This window comes from Canis lupus, chromosome 21, assembly GCF_048164855.1.
Source record: "Canis lupus baileyi chromosome 21, mCanLup2.hap1, whole genome shotgun sequence".
In the NCBI taxonomy this organism is placed as follows: domain Eukaryota; kingdom Metazoa; phylum Chordata; class Mammalia; order Carnivora; family Canidae; genus Canis; species Canis lupus.
In genome coordinates, this window is record NC_132858.1 from 15066029 (window position 1) to 15088273 (window position 22245).

The 22245-nt window shown below is 36.8% G+C and overlaps 2 protein-coding genes across 2 annotated transcripts; one reads left to right on the forward strand and one right to left on the reverse strand.

Annotated features, from left to right (window-relative positions):
- Positions 1-9441: 9441 nt before the first annotated feature.
- On the forward strand, positions 9442-10371 carry LOC140613334 (olfactory receptor 4C12). The gene has a single exon (XM_072791868.1). It carries the CDS (start codon positions 9442-9444, stop codon positions 10369-10371), a length of 930 nt encoding a protein of 309 aa, XP_072647969.1.
- Positions 10372-14438: 4067 nt separating this feature from the next.
- On the reverse strand, positions 14439-18705 carry LOC140613333 (olfactory receptor 4C46-like). Its single transcript, XM_072791867.1, has 2 exons — positions 17788-18705; positions 14439-15428 (listed from the first exon to the last, which is right to left on the reverse strand). Exon 2 carries the CDS (start codon positions 15397-15399, stop codon positions 14470-14472), a length of 930 nt encoding a protein of 309 aa, XP_072647968.1. The 5' UTR covers positions 15400-15428; positions 17788-18705; the 3' UTR covers positions 14439-14469.
- Positions 18706-22245: the final 3540 nt, after the last annotated feature.

Below are 22245 nucleotides of genomic sequence, written 5' to 3' on the forward strand. Positions count from 1 at the left end.
TTCTAGTAGCCAGGAGTGCTAGAGGGCCAAGGCCAAGAGGTGGTTTTTATGGGAACATTAAGGTAAGCTTAATTTATGGCAGGATGTTATTTCACAGTTTGGCCTTTATTGTTTTGTAATGGCCTGATACTACTGATATTTCTGTCAATTTTATCTTCCCTGTGGTTCAACTGGTTGGGATTGAAAAGATAAAGGAAAGAGACTGTGTTGATCCTATTAGGGAAGAGATGGCAGATAGATAGTGTTACACAATGACACTTGGAAGCCAGTACTTCTGTACTTTGATATCTGGAATATGATGATATCCACAAACCAAGGGAATCCAGAATTTAGTAAACAATGACTCTAGTCACTCTTCCAGTCACTGGGAACATGTGGTGCATGGAGATTTGTTAGGAAGGAAAAAAGAATGATCCTGCAACTTCACTTGCTTTATGGTGTGTGGAACAGTAATCCTTCTGACATGGCTTTTTGGTGGAACAAAGGATGTGTAAGTTCATTGATGAAAAAATATTTTGAGATGTTGATTTGAATCCCACAGTTGTTATAATCCCTATGGAATTGGATTGAGCAAAGAAGAAATGAATTTGGCCTTAGAGAAATTAAAACTGTATGAAATGACTCAATTAATTTGTAAAAACATTTAAAATAACTGGATAATGCATGAAAGAGTACTTGGCCTAGAAGTAAATATTGAAAGACTTTTGTAGGAATTCGATCACTAGCAGTCTGCTGTGTTTGCAGAATTCTTATTTGCTGTTGAATGGGTCAATACTAGTGGTCACTGAAGTATTACTAGGCTTATTCTTCTATATAATTTATTGTTGAAAGCGTTATGAGATTAATTTTATTTTTATTTTATTTTTATTTATTTTATTTTTTTTTATGAGATTAATTTTAAAAGATAGTTGAGAATATGTAGAAAGGAGATATTGATTGAGGTCAGAGGATGGACTAGGAAGTCAGGAGTTAGAAACAGGTTAGCAACACATTTTCTATTTTTACCCATGAATACCTCAGGCAAGAAGGTAAAATGATTCAGTTAAAAGACCTTATATCTTTCATCCATTTTGAGTTTGAGTCTTTTGCTATGTAGAAGCTTTTTATCTTATGTTCCAATAATTCATTTTTTCTTTTGTTTCCCTTGCCTTTATAGATGTATCTTGCAAGATGTTGCTGTGGCCAAGTTCAAAAAGGGTGTTGCCTGTGTTCTCCTCTAGGATTTTGATGGATTCTTATCTCACATTTAGATCTTTCATCCATTTTGAATTTATCTTTGTATATGGTGTAAGAGGATGGTCTAGTTTCATTCTGCACATGGCTGTCCAATTTTCCAAGCACCATTTATTGAAAAGACTGTCCTTTTTCCAGTGGATAGTCTATCCTGCTCTGTCGAATAATAGTTGACCACAAAGTTGAGCGTTCACTTCTGGATACTACATTCTGTTTCATTGATCTCTGTGTCTGTTTTTGTGCCAGTACCACACTGCCTTGATGATCACAGCTTTGTAGTACAACCTGAAATCTGGCATTGTGATGCCCCCGAATCTGTTTTTCTTTTTTAATATTCCCCTGGCTATTTAGGGTCTTTTCTGATTCCACACAAATTTATTTATTTATTTATTTTTGATTCCACACAAATCTTAAGATTATTTGTTCCAACATTCTGAAGAAAGTCCATGGTATTTTGATAGGGATTGCATTAAATGTGTAAATTGTCCTGGGTAACATTGACATTTTCACAATATTAATTCTTCCAATCCATGAGCATGGAATATTTTTCCATCTCTTTGTGTCTTCCTCAATTTCTTCAGAAGTGTTCTGTAGTTTTTAGGGTATAGACCCTTTACCTCTTTGGTTAGGTTTATCCTAGGTATCTTATGCTTTTGGGTGCAATTGTAAATGGGATTGACTCCTTAATTTCTCTTTCTTCAGTCTCATTGTTAATGTATATAACTGCCATTGATTTCTGGGCATTGATTTTGTATCCTGCCACACTGCCAAATTGCTGTATGAGTTCTACCAATCTTGGGGTAGAGTCTTTTGGGTTTTCTATGTACAGTATCATGTCATCTGCAAAGAGGGAGAGTTTGACGTCTTCTCTGCCAATTTGTTTTTTTTTAAATTTTTATTTATTTATGATAGTCAGAGAGAGAGAGAGAGAGAGAGAGAGAGGCAGAGACTCAGGCTCCATGCACTGGGAGCCCGATGTGGGATTCGATCCTGGGTCTCCAGGATCGCGCCCTGGGCCAAAGGCAGGCGCCAAACCGCTGCGCCACCCAGGGATCCCTTCTCTGCCAATTTGAATGCCTTTTATTTCTTTTTGTTGCCTGATTGCTGAGGCTAGGACTTCTAGTACTATGTTGAATAGTAGTGGTGAGAGTGGACATCTCTGTCATGTTCCTGATCTTAGGGGAAAGGCTCCCAGTGTTTCCCCATAGAGAATGATATTTGCTGTGGGCTTTTCATAGATTGCTCTTAAGATGCTGAGGAATTTTCCCTCTATCCCTACATTCTGAAGAGTTTTGATCAGGAATGGATGTTGTATTTTGCCAAACGCTTTCTCTGAATCTATTGAGAGGATCATATGGTTCTTGTTTTTCCTCTTGTTGATATGATCAATCACATTGATTGTTTTACGAGTGTTGAACCAGCCTTGCATCCCAGGGATTAATCCCACTTGGTCATGATGAATAATCTTCTTAATGTACTGTTGGATCCTATTGGCTAGTATATTGTTGAGAATTTTTGCATCTGTGTTCATCAGGGATATTGGTCTATAATTTTTCTTTTTGGTGGGGTCTTTGTCTGGTTTTGGAATTAAGGTGATGCTGGCCTCATAGATCGAGTTTGAAAGTATTCCATCCTTTCATCTTTCCGAACAGCTTTAATAGAATAGATATTGTTTCTTCTTTCTTTATTTTTTTTAAGATGTCATTTATTTATTCATGAGAGACACACAGAGAGAGAGAGAGGCAGAGACACAAGCAGAGGGAGAAGCAGGCTCCATGCAGGGAGCCTGATGTGGGATTCCATCCCAGGTCTCCAGGATCAGGCCCTGGGCTGAAGGTGGCGTTAAACAGCTGAGCCACCTGGGCTGCCCTGTGTCTTCTGTAAGCATTTGATAGAATTCCCCTGGGAAGCCATCAGGCCCCGGACTTTTGTTTCTTGGGACGTTTTTGATGACTACTTCAATTTCCTCCCTGGTCATCGGCCTGTTCAGGTTTTCTATTTCTTCTTGTTCCAGTTTTGGTAGTTTGTGGTTTTCCAGAAATATGTCCATTTCTTCTAGATTGCGCAATTTATTGGAGTATAGATGCTCGTAATATGTTTTTAAAATCATTTGTAAAAAAAAAATAAAATCATTTGTATTTCCTTGGTATTGGTGGTGATCTCTCCTTTTTCATTCGTGATTTTATTAATTTGAGCCTTTTCTCTTTTGTTTTTAATAAGACTGGCTAATGGTTTATCTATCTTATTAATTCTTTCAAAGAACCAACTCCTGGTTTTGTTGATCTGTTCTACAATTCTTCTGGTCTCTATTTCATTGAGTTCTGCTCCAATCTTTATTAACTCTCTCCTGCTGGGTTTAGGTTTTATTTGCTGTTCTTTCTCAGTTCCTTTAGGTGCAAGGTTAGCTTGTGTACTGGAGTTCTTTCCAGTTTTTTGAGGGATGGTTGTATTGCGATATATTTCCCTTTCAGGACTGCTTTTGCTGTATCCCAAAGATTTTGAATGGTTGTATCTTCATTCTCATTAGTTTCCATGAATCTTTTAAATTCTTCTCTAATTTCTTGGTTGACCCTTTCATCTTTTAGCAGGATGGTCTTTAACCTCCATGTGTTTGAATTTCTTCCAAATTTCTTGTGATTGAGTTCTAGTTTTAAAGCATTATGGTCTGAAAATATGCAGGGGACAATCCCAATCTTTTGGTATTGATTAAGAACTGATTTCTGACCCAGTATGTGGTCTATTCTGGAGAACGTTCTATGTGCATTTGAGAAGTATGTGTATTCAGTTGCTTTTGGATGTAAAGTTCTGTAAATATCTGTGATATCCATCTGGTCCAGTGTATCATTTAAAGCTCTTGTTTTTTTGGAGATGTTGTGCTTAGATCTGTCATTTGTAGAAAGATACAGATGCAGTGAAACACTGGGACACCTGCACCCCAATGTTTATAGCAGCAATGTCCATAATAGCCAAACTGTGGAAGAAGCCACGGTGTCCATCAAAATATGAATGGATAAAGAAGATGTGGTCTATGTATACAATGGAATAAAACTTAGCCATTAGAAATGACAAATACCCACCATTTGCTTCAACATGGATGGAACTGTAGGGTATTATGCTGAGTGAAGTAAGTCAATCGGAGAAGGACAAACATTATATGGTCTTATTCATTTGGGGAATATAAAAATAGTGAAAGGGAATAAAGGGGAAAGGAGAGAAAATGAGTGGGAAATATCAGAGAGGGTGATAGAATATGACAGACTCCTAACTCTGGGAGGCAAACAATGGGTGGTGGAAAGGGAGGTGGGTGGGGGGTTTTCAACATCATTTGTATTTCCTTGGTATTTGTCGTGATCTGGGTGACGGGCACTGAGGGGGGCACTTGACGGGATGAGCACTGGTGTTATGCTATATGTTGGCAATTGAACTACAATAAAAAAATATATATATAATAAAAATAAAAAGAATAAGAAATAGAAGTCTTCAAATAGTTTAACGTTCCCCCTTAAGACACTTGAAAAAGAAGAACAAACTAAAACCAAAACAAACAAAAAGAAATAAATAAATGTTAGAACAGAAAAAAAAATGAAGTAAAGAATAGACAAGAGAAAAACAATCAAACCAAAAGTGGATTCTTTGACAAGATCACCAAAATGACAAACCTTTAGCTAGACTGACTTAAAAAAAAAGGGAGTTCAGACTCAAATAACTAAAATCAGAAATAAAAGCTAGGACATTATTATCAGCTTTACAAAAATAAAAAAAAATAAGTAGATCCTATGAACAGTTCTATACCAACAACTTATATAGATTAGATGAAATGAACAAATTCGAAGTCACAAACTAGTAACTCAAGATAAATGAATAAACTGAATATACTTATAACAAATAGATTGGATTAGTAGTAAGCCTTGCCACAAAGAAAAACTCACTCCAAAATGGCTTCACCTTGAAGTGAATTTTATCGTTTAGGGAAGAATTAACACCAGTCCTTCACAAACTCTTCCAACATATAAGAGAGGAGGGAACATATTCAATAAGACCAGTATTGCCCTAATATCAAAACTAGACCATACTATCACTAGAAAACTATAACCAAGATCTCTTATGTAAGCATACAAAAATCCTCAACAAAATACTACTAAATTGAATCCAGTAGTCTATAAGAAGGGTTATATACCAAGGGCAAGTGGGATTGATCCAGGAATGCAACGTTGGTTCAAGATAGGAAAATCAATGTACTACACCAAATTAAGGGAAGAAGGACATAATGCTCAGTAAGGATAGCTATTACATTTTTCCCAGTCTGCTATCAACTGCCTAGCCATACATTTAAATATAGCAGCTGCTTCAATTCTCACAATAAGTGATTTTAACATTATCCTTTCTTTCAGGCTGTACAGTACACATTTGCAAGATTGCAGAACATATTTGGCTGTTCTCATCTCCACTGTCCTGAGAATACTATGTGTGAAGAAATTTGAAGAAATCTGTTTGCCTAGGTAAGGTTTCTATTTTCAGGTGGCGAGTGGAACTCCTACACTTCTAAAAAAAAAAAAAAGTAATTGAAAAGGTATACAAATCTTTTTTTTTTTTTTTTAGATTTCTACATCAGACAAATTGGACAAGGATTTTTACCTTAATTTGGTCTCCAACTCTAGATCTCACTCTGCCTGAAAATATATTAAGTCCCAAGGTTCTTACGTGTTTGTTTATAGTACAGTCAATAGATTGGATTAGTATCTCAACCTCCTCTAATGACCTCAGCCAGGGAGGATATTTCCTCAGGGATATGTGATCTGAATGAAACCCCATGTTATTTTTACAGCTTTTAGCATCCTTCATGCTCCATTTTGTAATACTCAAGGGCTTGGAGGAGGAGTGCTTTACAACACAATTTATAGACCAGGAATGTAGGCTGTTAATACATGAACTTAACGTTCAGGAAAAAGAGCCATTCAGGTGAAGATGTGTTGTTCATAGACAGATTCTCCCAAATATCTATTTCTAAAGCAAAATCTTAAAAGAAAAAACATCTATAATTAATTCCTGAGAGAGCAAATCCTTAGATAGAAAGCCTTGATGTTCTCAGTATCATCTCTAAACGTGATGGTTCAAGAAGAAACTGTTTTCTTATTTTAAGGGTAGAATAAGAGGGGGGTATTAAGTGATAGAAATATTTGTGTCTTTTTTTTCTATAGCCATAGAACTAGGTGTTGAAGATCAGAAGATTCTCCTTAGTACCTAAGGACTTTGGATTCCAAATTCAAATTCAATATTTTCTTCTTCTTTGACTTGAATTTCCAAGGCATTGGAATTTTGAAAATGCCATTGTCTAGTCAGTGGGAAATTGAGAAATATACATGTACATACCATGAAATTTGTACAATGGTATATAATGGTTATTTCTTTTTCTTAAATACATTGAGCATTCTCCCTAACAACAGAGGTAACCATGGTAAGTTAACTAGAACTGCTGATTTTTAATCCAGTTTCTTATATTTCCATTTTCCCTTAAAGGGTTTATAATGAAAATCATTGAAATATTATTTTCGATATTTTATGGGGAACCACTTTGGGATGATATAGGATGTTTTGCAGAAATATTTGTTCTCCTCACTGTATGTGTATATATATATATATATATATATATATATATATATATATATATAATGTATCAGGAATAATTTCACATTTTATGGATTCTTGAACCTGGAGACAGTGCAGCAGGGCAGCAGATTGAAGCTAGATGGTCCCTGAAGAGTTTCTGTCAGTGATAGGGCATATGATATGATGGTTTGGAGAGATGGAGATTGGCTTTTGTATGGTCACTCATATTCTTGAAGCAGTGCTCTGATTTTCATAATTTCTAGTGAAAGAGGCGGTGGTGGGGGGAATTTGTTCTAGTGATAGAAGGAGAGATGAGAGGCAACTGAAAAAGACAGAAAAGGAAATTTAAGATGAAGCCAATATAGGGTGTATGACTTTCACTGTGGTCAAGATAGGTCAGCATGGGAGAGAAGAGAAGGACAACATTTGGATTCTATTTCTTAAGGGAAATCTTAAGCCCTAAAACTGAGAACCATAAGGAGAATGGGTTAATATATAAAATCTACACAAAAGAATGTACCTCCTGCTGCAATTGGGAAACTAAACTAAACTCCAGGCTCAGGGACACTTGCTATTCTGACTGTTAAACTTTCTTGGATTTTGTTCTAACTTAGGTAAGACCTTATTTCTTATATAGTGGATGTAGTCTCAACAATATGATGGAATTTTTGCATTCTTAACTTGGACTTAGCCCATTTTCTTATGGATTCAAGATAGGTATTACTAAAGATAAGAGATGAAGGTTAATTCTTTTTGTCACCTTACAGTGGTTTTTCCTTGGAAACATTCATCTTAAGGGAGGCAAGATGGAGAAAAAAAAATCATTGTATTGAGCATTAGAAGACTTTTTCTTGTGGTCTGATACTAATCAATTAGCTGTGTTTTCTTGGACTTTGTTTCTCTGGACCTCAGCATCCTCATCTTTTAGGAGCATATATGTTGATAAAATGCAAAGTACTGGTGCATTTTTAACGTATATCAATTTTAGTGTTCTATGCCTCCTTGAACTCATTAACATCTGACTCTACATTTAATAGCTTAGCAAAAGAACTTTCATGGATTTTATATGGTCACAGGTGGTGGCTTTCGGTACCAACCCACTTGTCCAAACTCTGACTTTGGCTGATTCTCAGAAGTAAACTGTATCTGTACTGGAGAGGCACTTAGTGCTGAAGAGCTAGAGACAGGCATTCGGGGTTTAAAAACAGTTGTTTCTTTTTAAAAAATCCTTATCACTTTCAACAAGTCATTTATCTCCACTTAACTAGAGGTTCATTTTACTTAAAATATAGATAACAGTGTACCATGTATAGCACTATTTGAAGATTAAGTGAAATAATGCATGTGAAGTACTTAGTATAATGCCTAGCACATGATCAACTCTCAAAAAATGAACTATTATTGTAGGAACTACATAGTATAAAAACAAATCTCTGCCTGCTATTAAGAATGGGGTAAAACAGAGATAAAACAAAAGTTTCCGTTTTGGAATATTTGAGTATATGGAATTTAAACAACAAAGATTTCTGTGCTTGGAAGAAGTTTGTCAGCTTCAGTCCTTACTTTCAATTGCAATCTGAGGGTTATTTTATGGAAGATCAGGGTCATCCTGCTAGATCAACACCTTTCTGTAGTTCTCATTTATCCAAAAAAGTGGGAATTAGAGGGTTTGAGTGGTAATAGTTACACTACTGGTCTTTGGACTATGACAAGAAAAGAAACTGATCCTGTGCTTGAGTCTGTCTATTAATAGCGGATATTAAATACATCAATTTTGACATAAGACCAAGTTATTCTGCTTGTATGTTTGTTTCTATATGGTATGAGACAGATGAAAATTGTAATAGACAATCATTTAAAAATATACTTAATTTACTTCAAGATTGATAAGAAAGAAATAATAAATGAAATAATGATAATTAATTAGTCAAAGTTGGGGTTTTCTGTCTGATTTTGACCATGAAACTCCATTTTTAGCCTGGACCTTCAAGAAGCTATAAAAACACATTAGTTGATTTTTGGTTCTCCCAAAGGCCATCTCCTCTAGAGAAGAGTTGGCTATTAGAAGTGTGCTCAATTTTCTTCTTAAGGGTTCTTGTCCCTGGAAAGATTCTCTGATGCATTGGGCTTCCAGAATGGAGACCACTATCTTGGGCCTTGGAACTCTAAGGCGAGCTTCTCAGTGAAGAATTTGTGGGATCATCTGGAAGAGGTGTTCTTTCCATATTCCTCATTCTGTACCTTGCCCATGTGTAACAGGGACAGTTTATCTTACACTTCACTGCCTTTGGCATTTAAGAGTACATTGAGATACAGAGAATAAAGCAATCTGAGGTCCAGGAAAAAGCGGCAAAACTTAGCTTTGAATACTATATTTAAATACCATATTGAAGTTTAATTGAGTGTCCACTAAGAGAAGTTTTGAAGTACCTATTCCTTCAGAGTTTTAGAAAAGGAAGGAATCATCTGTGAGATTGCTAGAGTACTGTTAAAGGTCAGAGTTTTGGACTGTTTCATGATTTTATGGTTCCTTTTTTCTTTCTTTCATTTTTTAAAGGTAAAGCATTCCTCCCTGGAGTTCTAATCACCTATATCACATAGATGGAAAATAAAAGAAATGTGACTGAATTTATTTTAATAGGTCTTACACAGAACCCCACAATGCAGAATATAGTATTTCTGGGATTTTTGATTCTGTACATGGTAACACTCTCAGGCAACTTGCTCATTGTGGTTACCATTACCACCAGCCAGGCTCTGAACTCCCCCATGTACTTCTTTCTGACTCATCTTTCCGTGATAGACACAATTTATTCTTCCTCTTCAGCTCCTAAGCTGATTGTGGACTCCCTTCATGAAAAGAAAATTATCTCCTTTAGTGGCTGTATGGCTCAAGTCTATGCAGAACACATTTTTGGTGCTACAGAGATCATCTTGCTGACAGTGATGGCCTATGATCGCTATGTGGCCATCTGCAAACCTCTTCACTATACTACTGTCATGAACCATAGGTTGTGCATTCTCCTGCTGGGCGTGGCCTGGACTGGAGGATTTCTCCATGCAACCATTCAGATCCTCTTCACAGTCTGGCTGCCCTTCTGTGGCCCTAATGTCATAGATCATTTCATGTGTGACTTGTACCCTTTGTTGAAACTTGTTTGCATGGACACTCATACCCTTGGTCTCTTTGTTGCTGTCAACAGTGGTTTCATCTGCCTTTTAAACTTCCTCCTATTGGTGGTGTCCTATGTGGTCATCCTGTACTCCCTAAAGAACTATAGCTTGGAGGGGAGGCGCAAAGCCCTTTCCACCTGTGTCTCTCACATTACAGTGGTTGTCTTGTTCTTTGTGCCCTGCATATTTGTGTATCTGCGTCCAGTGACCACTCTGCCCATTGATAAAGCTGTTGCTGTCTTTTACACTATGGTGGTCCCTATGTTAAATCCCTTAATCTACACCCTCAGAAATGTTGAGGTAAAAAATGCTATGAGGAAGCTCTGGAGAAAAAAAGTGACTTCAGATAATGAATAAGCAGAACCTTTGAGCACCACATCTAGAAGTAATAGAAGTAATCTAGTGCAAGCCTCTTGATCTACAGATGAAGACATCAACTCTAACAAGGAGCTGAATAACATCAGCAGATAACCACTTAAGCACAGAACTAGGGCTTGAGCTGGAATCCAAACTTCCTGTCTCTTATCCTATACTCTTGTCATTACAACTTACTGCTTTTTAATCCATAAATACTTACCTATTACTTGAAAATCTCAAATATCTTTAGAAGCTAGAACACATGAATCTAGAATATTGGATAGGTATTAAAATAATCTTATTGGATAGGTATTAAAATAATCTTATGTAACAGTGAGATGTTGATTACTACTGATTATTGAGAATAACAGGTTTAATGATGTTCCTTTATTTTGGGCTCTGGTATCAATATAACCTCTTTCTTTTGTGAATTTTCTTGTTTATTAAATTTTTATTATACAGTAAAAAGAGATAGTATTTATCAAATGCCTATAAGGCCTATAGGTGTATTAGGTACTATACCACTCAGGGCTCATATAGGAGACAGATAACACAGTAATTTGAAAAGGGGATGTTTACATACAATTGTTTGTTATAGCAGAGCATTAACTGGAAATGGCTAATGATTACTCCAAAGAACGCCCTGGGACTGAGAGATGAATATCATAGAAAGGAACATGTTTAGAAGGTGGAATCCTTCCCCAAGGCAGGGATTCATCTTTTGGAGGAGTAGTTGTTGCCCATTGGATGGTGAAGTTCACTAGCTTGTCTTGGGCCAGAACTAGTTCATGGTAGATGGAGAGAGACTGACAGGCAAAAAAGGGACTAGTAAGGTGGGAACATCCCACTGGGTCACTGGTTGTCTGAGGCAGGTAAACAGAGGACTGTGGCCTCGACTGGCAAGCAGGAAACAACCCTCAAGGCTGCAGTTGGACCAAGGCTGGTGGAAAACGCCCCAATTATGGTGCAGGTCGACTGAACTGAGAACCTGATTTCTGGGTGCCTGTGAGATTCCTTGGAACCTGTCTGCAGAAGTGCCACTGAAACTCATTGGGAAGTCATCCATGGAGGTGGCAGTGTCAATATGACTAGATGTCTTTCCAGCCTCTTCCCTCAAGTACACACTCTGCATGGAGCCTGCTCCTCCCTCTGCCTGTGTCTCTGCCTCTCTCTCTCTATATATATATATCTCATGAATAAATAAATAAGTATAATCTTTAAAAAAAGACTACATATTTAAAAATAAAAAAATAAAAAAATCTTCCTTTATATCAAGTCAAAGAGTATGCTTCTATAAATTTCACCATGTAAATAGGAAATCTAGTCCTTTTTCCCTGTGATTGCCCTTTAAAGTATATATAAAAATAGCTATCATGTGTTTCTCAAGTCTTTTCTTCTCTAGATTAAATATTTTCAGTTACTATAACCATTATTTACATGTCATGATTTTTGATTCTTCATGATATTGTCACATTATTGGCTTATTAAACATGTCTAGCCAATAAAAATAAAATAAAAATAAAAATATCAATATCAAATTTATTTGCATATTTTAAACTCAAATCTAGCATCATGGGGCTAATCCCCCTTGGTCATGGCGCATGGTATTGAATGCCTTGAATTCAGTTTTGCTGAGGTTTAATTTTTGACCAATAAAATTTCTGAGTCTTTGCATGTCTGAAAATGAATTTTATTTTCATATTTGAATCCTATATTGCATGATACAGAATTACTGGTTATAGCTTTTTTCCTTGAGAACATTAAAGATTTTTTTCATTAGATCCTAATTTCTACTTTTGCTAACAAAAATTCTGATGCCAATCTGATTTTTAAAATTTCTTTCATAGCCTTTTTTTTTGTTTTATAAATTTGGTATCCTACTGGATTTATAATAATAGACAAATTGACACTTTTATAGTTTGAGTTTTGGATATTTTTTTTGCTTTTTTTCTTTCTAAAAATGTCAAAATGGCTACTTGATAGACCACTGAAGACCACCCATAGTTGACCAAATCACACTTTCCATAACTGATATCTGATACTTTTATGGCTTTAATTGCCATCTATATACTCAAAGTTCTTACACTACCAGAGTGTAGGCCTCCAAACTTTCACATCCCAATCATCACTGCAACCTCTAACTACTCTCCTTTGCTAGTCTTATCCCCTTCAATCCATTTCCCACCCTGTAGCCAGAGTTATCATTCTGAAACTCAAATCTAACTATACCACTCCCTGGATTAAAAACAAACTTTCAATGTTTTTGAATTGGTTAGCCATATTGAATTGACTAGGTTTCCTCCGTACTCTTTGTTACCTCCTGGCCTTTTTTACATATTCCATCTTCCAGGACACTCTGCCAATTGACTTATTTCCACCACTGGGTTCTGTTTGTTATGTTATTTCATCCAGGAATCTTCTGATCCTATGTGTCTCTCCAATGTAGTTTCATAGCACCTCGTGACTCCACTCTCTTACATTCGTAACACTTGTAAAACTTCCTCCTGGGAATCTTTCAATGGATTCTAAGGTCTGTGAAGGGAGAATCTGGTTCTCTTTTTATTTACCACTGAAGCCCCAGCAGCTATAAACATGCCTGATACATTTCTTGGGCTCAAAAATATTTGTTGATAAATTAAGGAAGGACAAAAGAACGAATGGGATATTTTATCCTGAGACTTGTGTTTAGAAAGAGCCACATATTTTAATAATGATGTGGTACCAAAAACTAAACTGATTGGGACACCTGGGTCGCTCAGTGTTTGAGCATCTGCCTTTGGCTCAGGCTGTGATTCCAAGGTCCTGGGATTGCATCCCCATGGGGCTCCCCACAGGGAGCCCGCTTCAGCTCTGCCTGTGTCTCTGCCTCTCTCTCTCTCTCTCTCTGTCTCTCATGAATGAATAAAATCTTTAAGAAAGTAAGCTGATTAACAAAAAATCGTAACATAAGCAGGCCACATTCATAAGATACTAAAATGTCACCGAAGGTGGGAGAATATCAAGGTAAACTATCTGCTTATATATTGAGAATTATAGTTTTAATTTATTTTCCATCCTTAGTATAAGCAGGAATAAAAACAAATTGTAGTTCCCCTGAGAGCCCTAGCCAGAATTCTCCTTAGAGTTGAATCAGATAAAGGTGGGAAAGAATTCCCTAGCTTCCAGTACTACTTTCGTGCTCTTTATTTTTGAATTTATTCATCTTCCTTTATACTTTTCATTCATTCATTCATTCACTCAATATGTATTGTGCACCAGACATCATGTTACCTCGTAGAGGCTATTGTTACGTAGTAGACAAGTACTTTAGAGAGTATGACTGTATATTTAATAAATAGAATTTTCTGTCTGAAATCAAAATATTCTTTGAGTCATTACTCTTTCTGATAGGGTAACAGTGTAAGATGGCTGATATTAGCAATAAAAAATGGTTCTGAACCTACAACAGAACTTGGAAGCCTGGCCTAATCTTCACCTACCCCTTTAGATGTTAAATGGCTAAATCTTTTATAGCCCTAAACAGTTACATGTCATAGTGTTATAGGCAACATGTACAATCAATTGTGATATGTGAAAACAAGCAGTTATTCCTGAAAAACTATTAGGCTTTTGTTGTAGATAATGAACTAGTATATTTGCCTGGCATTTAACAGCATTTAAGAACATGATCTGGGAAATCAGCCAGTTCTGATTATTACTGGCTTTCCAATGTATCGGTATCTTTCCTTTTCTCTGTTTCCTCACCCGTTTCCCCTTTCTATCAGTTTCTATAATCAGTGATGATAGCAGGGCCTACCTCCTTGGATAGCAATAAATTCTTTCTTTAAGTTGTTATTAGAAGGAAAGCCTATGAATCCGTATATATGGTTGAAGCTAGTAAAACTAAACCCCAATTTGGTAGAGTTTTCTGAATATGCAAAGTCGTCCTGGGTTATGTTTTCTCTTTTCTTGCATCCATTGGTGCTACTCTCAATACAGAATTTATGATTCATAGTGGTTAATTTATTTCTCCCTCCCTTAGGCATTCCTTGTGGAAATCATCCAAAATGTCATTTTGGCCTTTGTTTCCACTGAATCAATGTTGAGCCCCAGGCACATTTATTTGTCACCTGAAATAGCTTTCTTACTACATAATTTCCTAATAGCATTCTTCATTTGGGCATTTCTCAAGGTATAGATTAAGGGGTTTAACATGGGAGTTATAATAGTGTAGAACACTGCAACTGCCTTATTAATGGATAACGTAGCTGCGGGTCTCAAGTACACAAATATGCAGGGCACAAAGAATAGGACAACCACTGTGATGTGGGAGACACAGGTGGAGAGGGCTTTGCGCTTTGCCTCCAAGTTGTGATTCCAGAGGGAGCATAGAATGACCACATAGGGGACCATTAAGAGGAGGAAGATTAACAGACAGATGAATCCACTGTTGGCAGCAACGAAGAGCCCTAAAGTGTGGGTATCAGTGCAGGCAAGATTGATCAAAGGATTCAGATCACACATAAAATGATCTATGACATTTGGATCACAGAAGGGTAATTGGAAAATGAAGAGGATCTGTATAGTTGCATGAAGAAAGCCTCCAACCCACACCACTCCCATTAACAGGCCACACACTCGCCGATTCATGATGGTTGTGTAGTGCAGTGGCTTGCAGATAGCCACATAATGGTCATAGGCCATCACAGTAAGCAGGATGCCTTCAACACCTCCAAAAAAATGTTCTCCAAATATTTGGGTCATGCATCCATTGTATAGGGTAGTCTTCTTTTCATGGAGCGAATCTATGATCAGTTTGGGAGTATTGACAGAGGAGTAGCAGGCATCAATAAAGGAGAGAGAGGCCAGGAAAAGGTACATGGGGGATCCCAACAATGGGCTGGCAGTGATGGTGATCACAATGAGCATATTACCTACCACAGTGATGGTGTAGATGACAAAAAACACAACAAATACAATTTTCTGCATCTTTGGATTCTCTGTAAGCCCCAGTAGAACAAACTCTGTCACATTGTTCCTAATCTCCATGCGCTTCACCTGATAGTTAATTATATTGCCTAAAGAGAAAATAATTTTTATTAATGCAACCCTGAATTTGCTAAACTTTCCATTCTAATATATAATACATTTATGGATTCTATTGAACTGTGAATTCTTTTGAGGTTGTGTATGTGTTGGAAATACAGATTATGGGTGCTTGAAAATTATTCAGATTGCCTCTCAGTTGAAGTCTTTGTTAAGATTATGGGCATATGGAGCTTTTGGAAACACAGGCAGAGACTACATGTGTACATATAGTCATCCCAGGTGACCAAGAGTCTAAATTGAAGTAGTAGATTGTACACACCACGGTAGCCAAACCTGAGGTGTGGTAGTAGATGGATGTAGTCTCCAAACACAGAACCTCAGACTTTTCTCTTTAACATCTCGGAAATGGAGAACCATGGAAGGTAACTGAGAACATGAGTGGTAGGATAAAGAAGACTGTGAAGGGAGGAAGCTTGGATTTTATTCTCGTAAAGATCTTTGTGTGCTTTGCCTGAAATGATTTGAGGTTCATTTAGGGGGTGGAAGGAAGACACAGGAATTGCAGAGGCAGACAATTCATAGTAGTTGAATAAAAAGTAACAGGGCAATGGTGATGGGAATGTATTGGATGGATACAAGAGCTACCTACACATAATCATAATGCATGTTTCCTAAGTCCAATGACTTTAAAATAGCTAGAAATATACTTTTGAACAATTGATTGCTGTGTGCATGGTATGTAGCAAGTACTTTGTGTACATGGTCCTTTTTCATATGATGACCTGTGTGGTTGGTATTAATATCGTTCATTTTGCAGATGAGGAAACAATCTCAGAGATAAATGTTAATAATTATAACAATGATGGCAATATTAACCAAAGCTAACTGAACACTTAGTGTGCTTTAAGTGTTTTTGTATTTGGTTAGGTAAGCCTCACTACAAACCTACAGGATGGCTCATTTTAATCCCTATTTTACACATTAGGGAATAGAAGCATAGAGAAGAAGTTAAGAATCTTGCCTAAGATGACTGAGCAGCTAATAAAGGCTGGAGCAAAGAAAGGTCAGGTTATACTTATGGTTATACTTGTTAATTGTTGGCCCTCCAAATTTTTAATCCATGCCCTTTATTGTTACTTTACAAGAAACAACAAGTTGAATTAGTCATCTCTTTTTGATATGACCATGATACTTGTAATTACTTTAATAGAACTTTATTTATTTATTTTATTTATTTATGATAGCCACAGAGAGAGAGAGAGAGAGAGAGAGAGAGAGAGAGGCAGAGACACAGGCAGAGGGAGAAGCATGCTCCATGCACCTGGAGCCCGACGTGGGATTTGATGCCGGGTCTCCAGGATCACGCCCTGGGCCAAAGGCAGGCGCCAAACCACTGAGCCACCCAGGGATCCCTACTTTAATAGAACTTTAGAGGCAAGCTTATGTGCAGCAGTTTCATCCGCAGACACACAGCACACACAATGGCATATAGGAGCTCACAAATCTTAAAAATGTGGTACTCTTTCATTGAACAACCCTTTTTTCTTGATCTCTCCCCAAGTACTAAGTCTTTCTTACTGTATCTTCCTCTAAAAATTGGGCTGCTACACTCTTCTGCAAAATATAAAAACCAGTTATCCCCGTGGTTAATTGTATTGGTTTGAAAATCAGAAAGACCAGAGTACAATCCTTGTTCTTCCATTTGCAATTTATTTTATCTGGGGTGCATTACCTTAGTACCTTACATCCTTGTTTCCTCATCTATAAAGGAAGAATAATAATATCCACCTCACAGGTTATCCCAATTATTTGAAACATTGACCACACTGTTTGGGACACACAAAGGACTTTCATTTAATTTTATGACTGTGATTGCCCCTATGAGATAGGAAGAATTGACAGTTTGGGTAATAATACCACAGAAACATTTAACTATGCAATGAGTTTAGGAAGGATCACCACCAATTTTACACTCAAAGAAACAATAGAGACTTGTGTCATGCATAGAAGTTAATCCCAGGATCTGTTCTCCATGTTTGTGCTTGGACAAACAGCTGCTGATCTTTTTGATTTAATTTTCATATTTGTGAGTTTGTAATGTAATAAAAATGTCTTTTAATTATTATGATTTTTCTTCATTATTAGGAGGTGTCTTATGGTCAAAGCATGGTGCCTAGTGTCAGAAAGCAGGGTCCTACCATTTTCTTAATGAGCCCCCAATTTTTTAAGTGTCATATTAGCTAATAATATTCATAAATCATCTTTTGAAGCATTGGGATAAGGATAAATTATTCTATTACTATGTTTGGAAGGTGTTGAAAAATAATGAGTAATATATGTGGGAAGTAACACTCTTTAATAAAGTATCAGCACTATTGAAAAACTTACCTTAGCTGTCTTGGATGATCTTAGTGATGTTTGCGCGTATATTCAGCAACAGTCCCATCTTTAAACTGACCTCTACTTGTAATAAGTAATTTTCAATATGAAAAATATATCACACTTGGGAAGGGCCTATTCAGATAATTCGCTATCAATTCAACAGTTATTAAGAAACTGTATACATTAGATATGTGCAATTTTGGGGAGTATATCATTATTCCTCAATGAGTCTACTAAAATAAAAGAGTACTCTTACGAGTCCAAATCTTTCCATTGAGCCTAACACCTCAAAACTTTTTCACAGAAAATCTATTTGAAATGTGTTTTCTGGTTTTGAATTTAGAATGGATTCACTCGAAACACTACAGAGAAATAATCTATTTATGGCTTTGGTCCTGTGGAGCAAGAGGCAGACAGTGTGGAAAAATTACATTCAGGTGGTTCATTCTGCTCATGATGAATCTTGCTCTGGAGAGGTGAACAGAAACATTTTAACTTTTCCCTGTAAAGATATTTAAACAGGTTTGCATCAATGTTCAGGGACTTTGTCTTGGAGCTCTTGTTTCCTCTCCCAGGAATTAATTATCTCCTTTGATGGAAAGGCTTTGTCTTAGAAACAGTATTCTAAGGAGACGTGTTGACAAACACTCATTCTTAGGTGGAGAATTGTATTTCCTACACTTGGAACCTAAGCCTGTGAGTCTCCTTCCTCTCTGTGTCTTGGGTTGTTCAGAAAACTAAATGCCAGGGCACTCGAATGGCTCAGGGATTGAGCATCTGCCTTTGGCTCAGGTCATGATCCTGGGACCCTTGGATGAAGAGTCTTGCATCAGGCTCCCTGCAGGGAGCCTACGTCTCCCTCTGCCTATGTCTCTGCCTCTCTCTATGTGTCTCTCATGAATAAATAAATAAAATTACAAAGAAAGCAAGCAAGCCAGATTCCATGTAAATAGAAGGATGCCATAATTCCAGTGGAACTGTGATGTAGTTCCCCTGTAGGCTGATGTCACAGAGGAGTTTCTCCTTAATAATCAATATTAAATCTTTTTAGGAACCCACTAATGATTCCTTAAGAGCTAGAGCAGTGAGGGCATAAAGCAAATGGACAGCCATTTTATAGTTCTTGGACCTCTTTTTTCTTTGGCTTATTGAAATATCATGAACAAATAAAGTTGTGTGAATTTAAGATGTATAACTTGATATGTTAACATAAGTATACATTGTGAAATAATCACCACAACCAAGCAATTTAACATTTTATCACTCAGGAAAAAGAACTTTTCCTCTATGGTCAGAAACATGACAGGAATGCCCACTCACCACTGTTGTTCAATATAATACTAGAAGTCCTAGCCCCAGCAATCAGAAAACAAAAAGAAACAAAAGGCATTCAAATTGATAAAGAAGGAGCCAAACTCTCTCTCTTCACAGAAGACATGATGCTTTTTGTGGAAAACCCAAAGACTCCACCCCAAAATTACTAAAACTCATACCACAATTCAGCAAAGTGGCTGGATATAAAAATCAATGCACTGAAATAAGTTGCATTTCTATACACTAACAATGAGACAGAAGAAAGAGAAATTAAGGAATCAATCCCATTTATAATTGCACCAAAATCATAAGATATGTAGGAATAAACCTAACCAAAGGAGTAAAGGATCTGTACTCTAAAAACTATAGAACACTTATGGAAGAAAATGAAGAAGACACAAAGGAATAGAAAAACCTTCCATGCTCATGGATTGGAAGAATAGTTAATGTTAAAATGTCTATGCTACCCAGAGCAATCTACGCATTCAATGCAATCCCTATCAGAATACCATTGACATTTTTCACAAAACTGGAAAAAGTAATCCTAAGATTTGTATGGAATCAAAAAAGACCCTGAGGTCCCTGAGCCAGAGGAATCTTGAAGAAGAAAACTAAAACTGGTGCATCTCAATGTCAGATTTCAAGCCATATTACAAAGCTGTGATCATCAAGACCGTATGTACTGGCACAAAAATAGGCACTTATGTCAGTGGAACAGAATAGAGAACCCAGAAATGGACTCTCAACTCTATGGTCATCTCATCTTTGACAAAGCAGGAAAGAGTATCCAATGGAGAAAAGACAGTCTTTTCAACAAGTGGTGTTTGGATAATTGGACAGTCACATGTAGAATGAAACCAGACAAAAATGAATTGAAAATGGATGAAAGATCTACATGTGAGACAAGAACCCATCAAAATTGTAGAGGAAAACAGAGGTGGCAACCTCTTTGATCTCAGCTGCAGGAACTTCTTGCTAGAAACATCTCCAAAAACAATGGAAACAAAACCAAAAATGAACTATTTGGACTTCATCAAGCTAAAAAGCTTCTGCACAACAAAGGAAACAGTCAACAAATCTAAAGGCAACTTATAGAATGGGAGAAGATATTTGCAAATGACATAACACATAAAGGAAAACCTTTTTTAGTATCCAAAACCTATAAAGAACTTATCAAACTAAACATCCAAAAGACAAACAATCCAGTCAAGAAATGGGCAGAAGACATGAACAGACATTTCCCCAAAGAAGACATACAAATGGCCAACAGACACATGAAAAATTCTCCACATCACTTGTCATCAGGAGATGACAAATCAAAACCACAATGAGATACCACCTCGCACCAGTCAGAATGGCTAAAATTAAGATAAGAAAAAACAAATGGTGAGGATGTGGATAAAGGGGAAACATCTTACACTGTTGGTGGGAATGCAGGCTGGTGCAGCCACTCTGGAATGTTGGCTGATTGAATTTAAGTAAAAAATATAAAAAATACCCACCATTTGCTTCAACGTGGATGGAACTGGAGGGTATTATGCTGAGTGAAGTAAGTCAGTCGGAGAAGGACAAACATTATATGTTCTCATTCATTTGGGGAATATAAATAATAGTGAAAGGGAATATAAGGGAAGGGAGAAGAAATGTGTGGGAAATATCAGAAAGGGAGACAGAACGTAAAGACTGCTAACTCTGGGAAACGAACTAGGGGTGGTAGAAGGGGAGGAGGGCGGGGGGTGGGAGTGAATGGGTGATGGGCACTGGGTGTTATTCTGTATGTTAGTAAATTGAACACCAATAAAAAATAAATTTAAAAAAATATAAAAAATAAAATAAAAGTCTATTCTTTAACCATTAAAATACTTTGCTATCTTTGTAAAAAAATACATTTGAGTTTATTTATGAACATTCTGTTATGTTTCTGGACATATCTATCTGTTTGTCTTTATGCCAATTAGGACACAATATTGATTCCAGGACCTTAAGAATAAACCTTGAAATTAGATGTCAAATAAGTTCCTCAAATGTGTTCTTTTTTTGAGAGTGATTTGCTATTATAGACACTTTAAAATTTATACATTTTTAAAATAAATTTAGAACAGATTTATTGATTTCTCCAATAATCCTGTTGGGGTTTTTATGGAAATCACATTGAAAATTTACAAATGATACGGTAAAAATATTGGGTTTTCTAGTCCATGACATGTACACATCTCCCTTTATGTATTAAATATTCTTTTTTTTTTTTTTAAAGATTTTATTTGTTTATTCATGATAGTCACAGAGAGAGAGAGAGAGAGAGAGAGAGAGAGAAGCAGAGCGAGAAGCAGGCTCCATGCACCGGGAGCCCGACGTGGGATTCGATCCCGGGTCTCCAGGATCGCGCCCTGGGCCAAAGGCAGGCGCCAAACCGCTGCGCCACCCAGGGATCCCCTGTATTAAATATTCTTTGCAATATTTTCTACTTTTCATATACCTGTTTTTTTAAGTTATAGATATAGAAGATCAGTTTTATAGAAAGGCATGAAACCAAATTTTTTCTTCTCTTAGATAACACTCTATTTGTTATGACTTTCAACATGCTCGACTACTAAATTTCAAAAACAAAAATTTACTTACAGTAATTATTTTATAGACTGAGAATTACCTAGCTTTCTGTATTTGTTTTTTTATAAATTTATTTTTTATTGGTGTTCAATTTGCCAACATATTGAATAACACCCACTGCTCATCCCATCAAGTGCCCCCCTCAGTGCCTGTCACCCAGTCACCCTCATCCCCCGCCCACCTCCCCTTCCACCAACCTTGTTTGTTTCCCAGAAATAGGGGTCTCTCATGTTCTGTCTCCCTCCCTGATATTTCCCACTCATTTTTTCTCCTTTCCCCTTATTCCCTTTCATTATTCTTTAATTTCCCCAAATGAATGAGACCATATAATGCAATTGCACTGCTGGGGATTTACCCAAGATACAGATGCAATGAAATGCCGGGACACCTGCACCCCGATGTTTATAGCAGTAATGTCCACAATAGCCAAACTGTGGAAGGAGCCTCAGTGTCCATCGAAAGATGAATGGATAAAGAAGATGTGGTCTATGTATACAATGGAATATTATTCAGCCATTAGAAATGACAAATACCCACCATTTG

Bases quoted from the DNA above. Each gene is read 5' to 3' on its own strand.
- LOC140613334 (XM_072791868.1), top strand. From the start codon at position 9,442: ATGGAAAATAAAAGAAATGTGACTGAATTTATTTTAATAGGTCTTACA.
- LOC140613333 (XM_072791867.1), bottom strand. From the start codon at position 15,399: ATGGAGATTAGGAACAATGTGACAGAGTTTGTTCTACTGGGGCTTACA.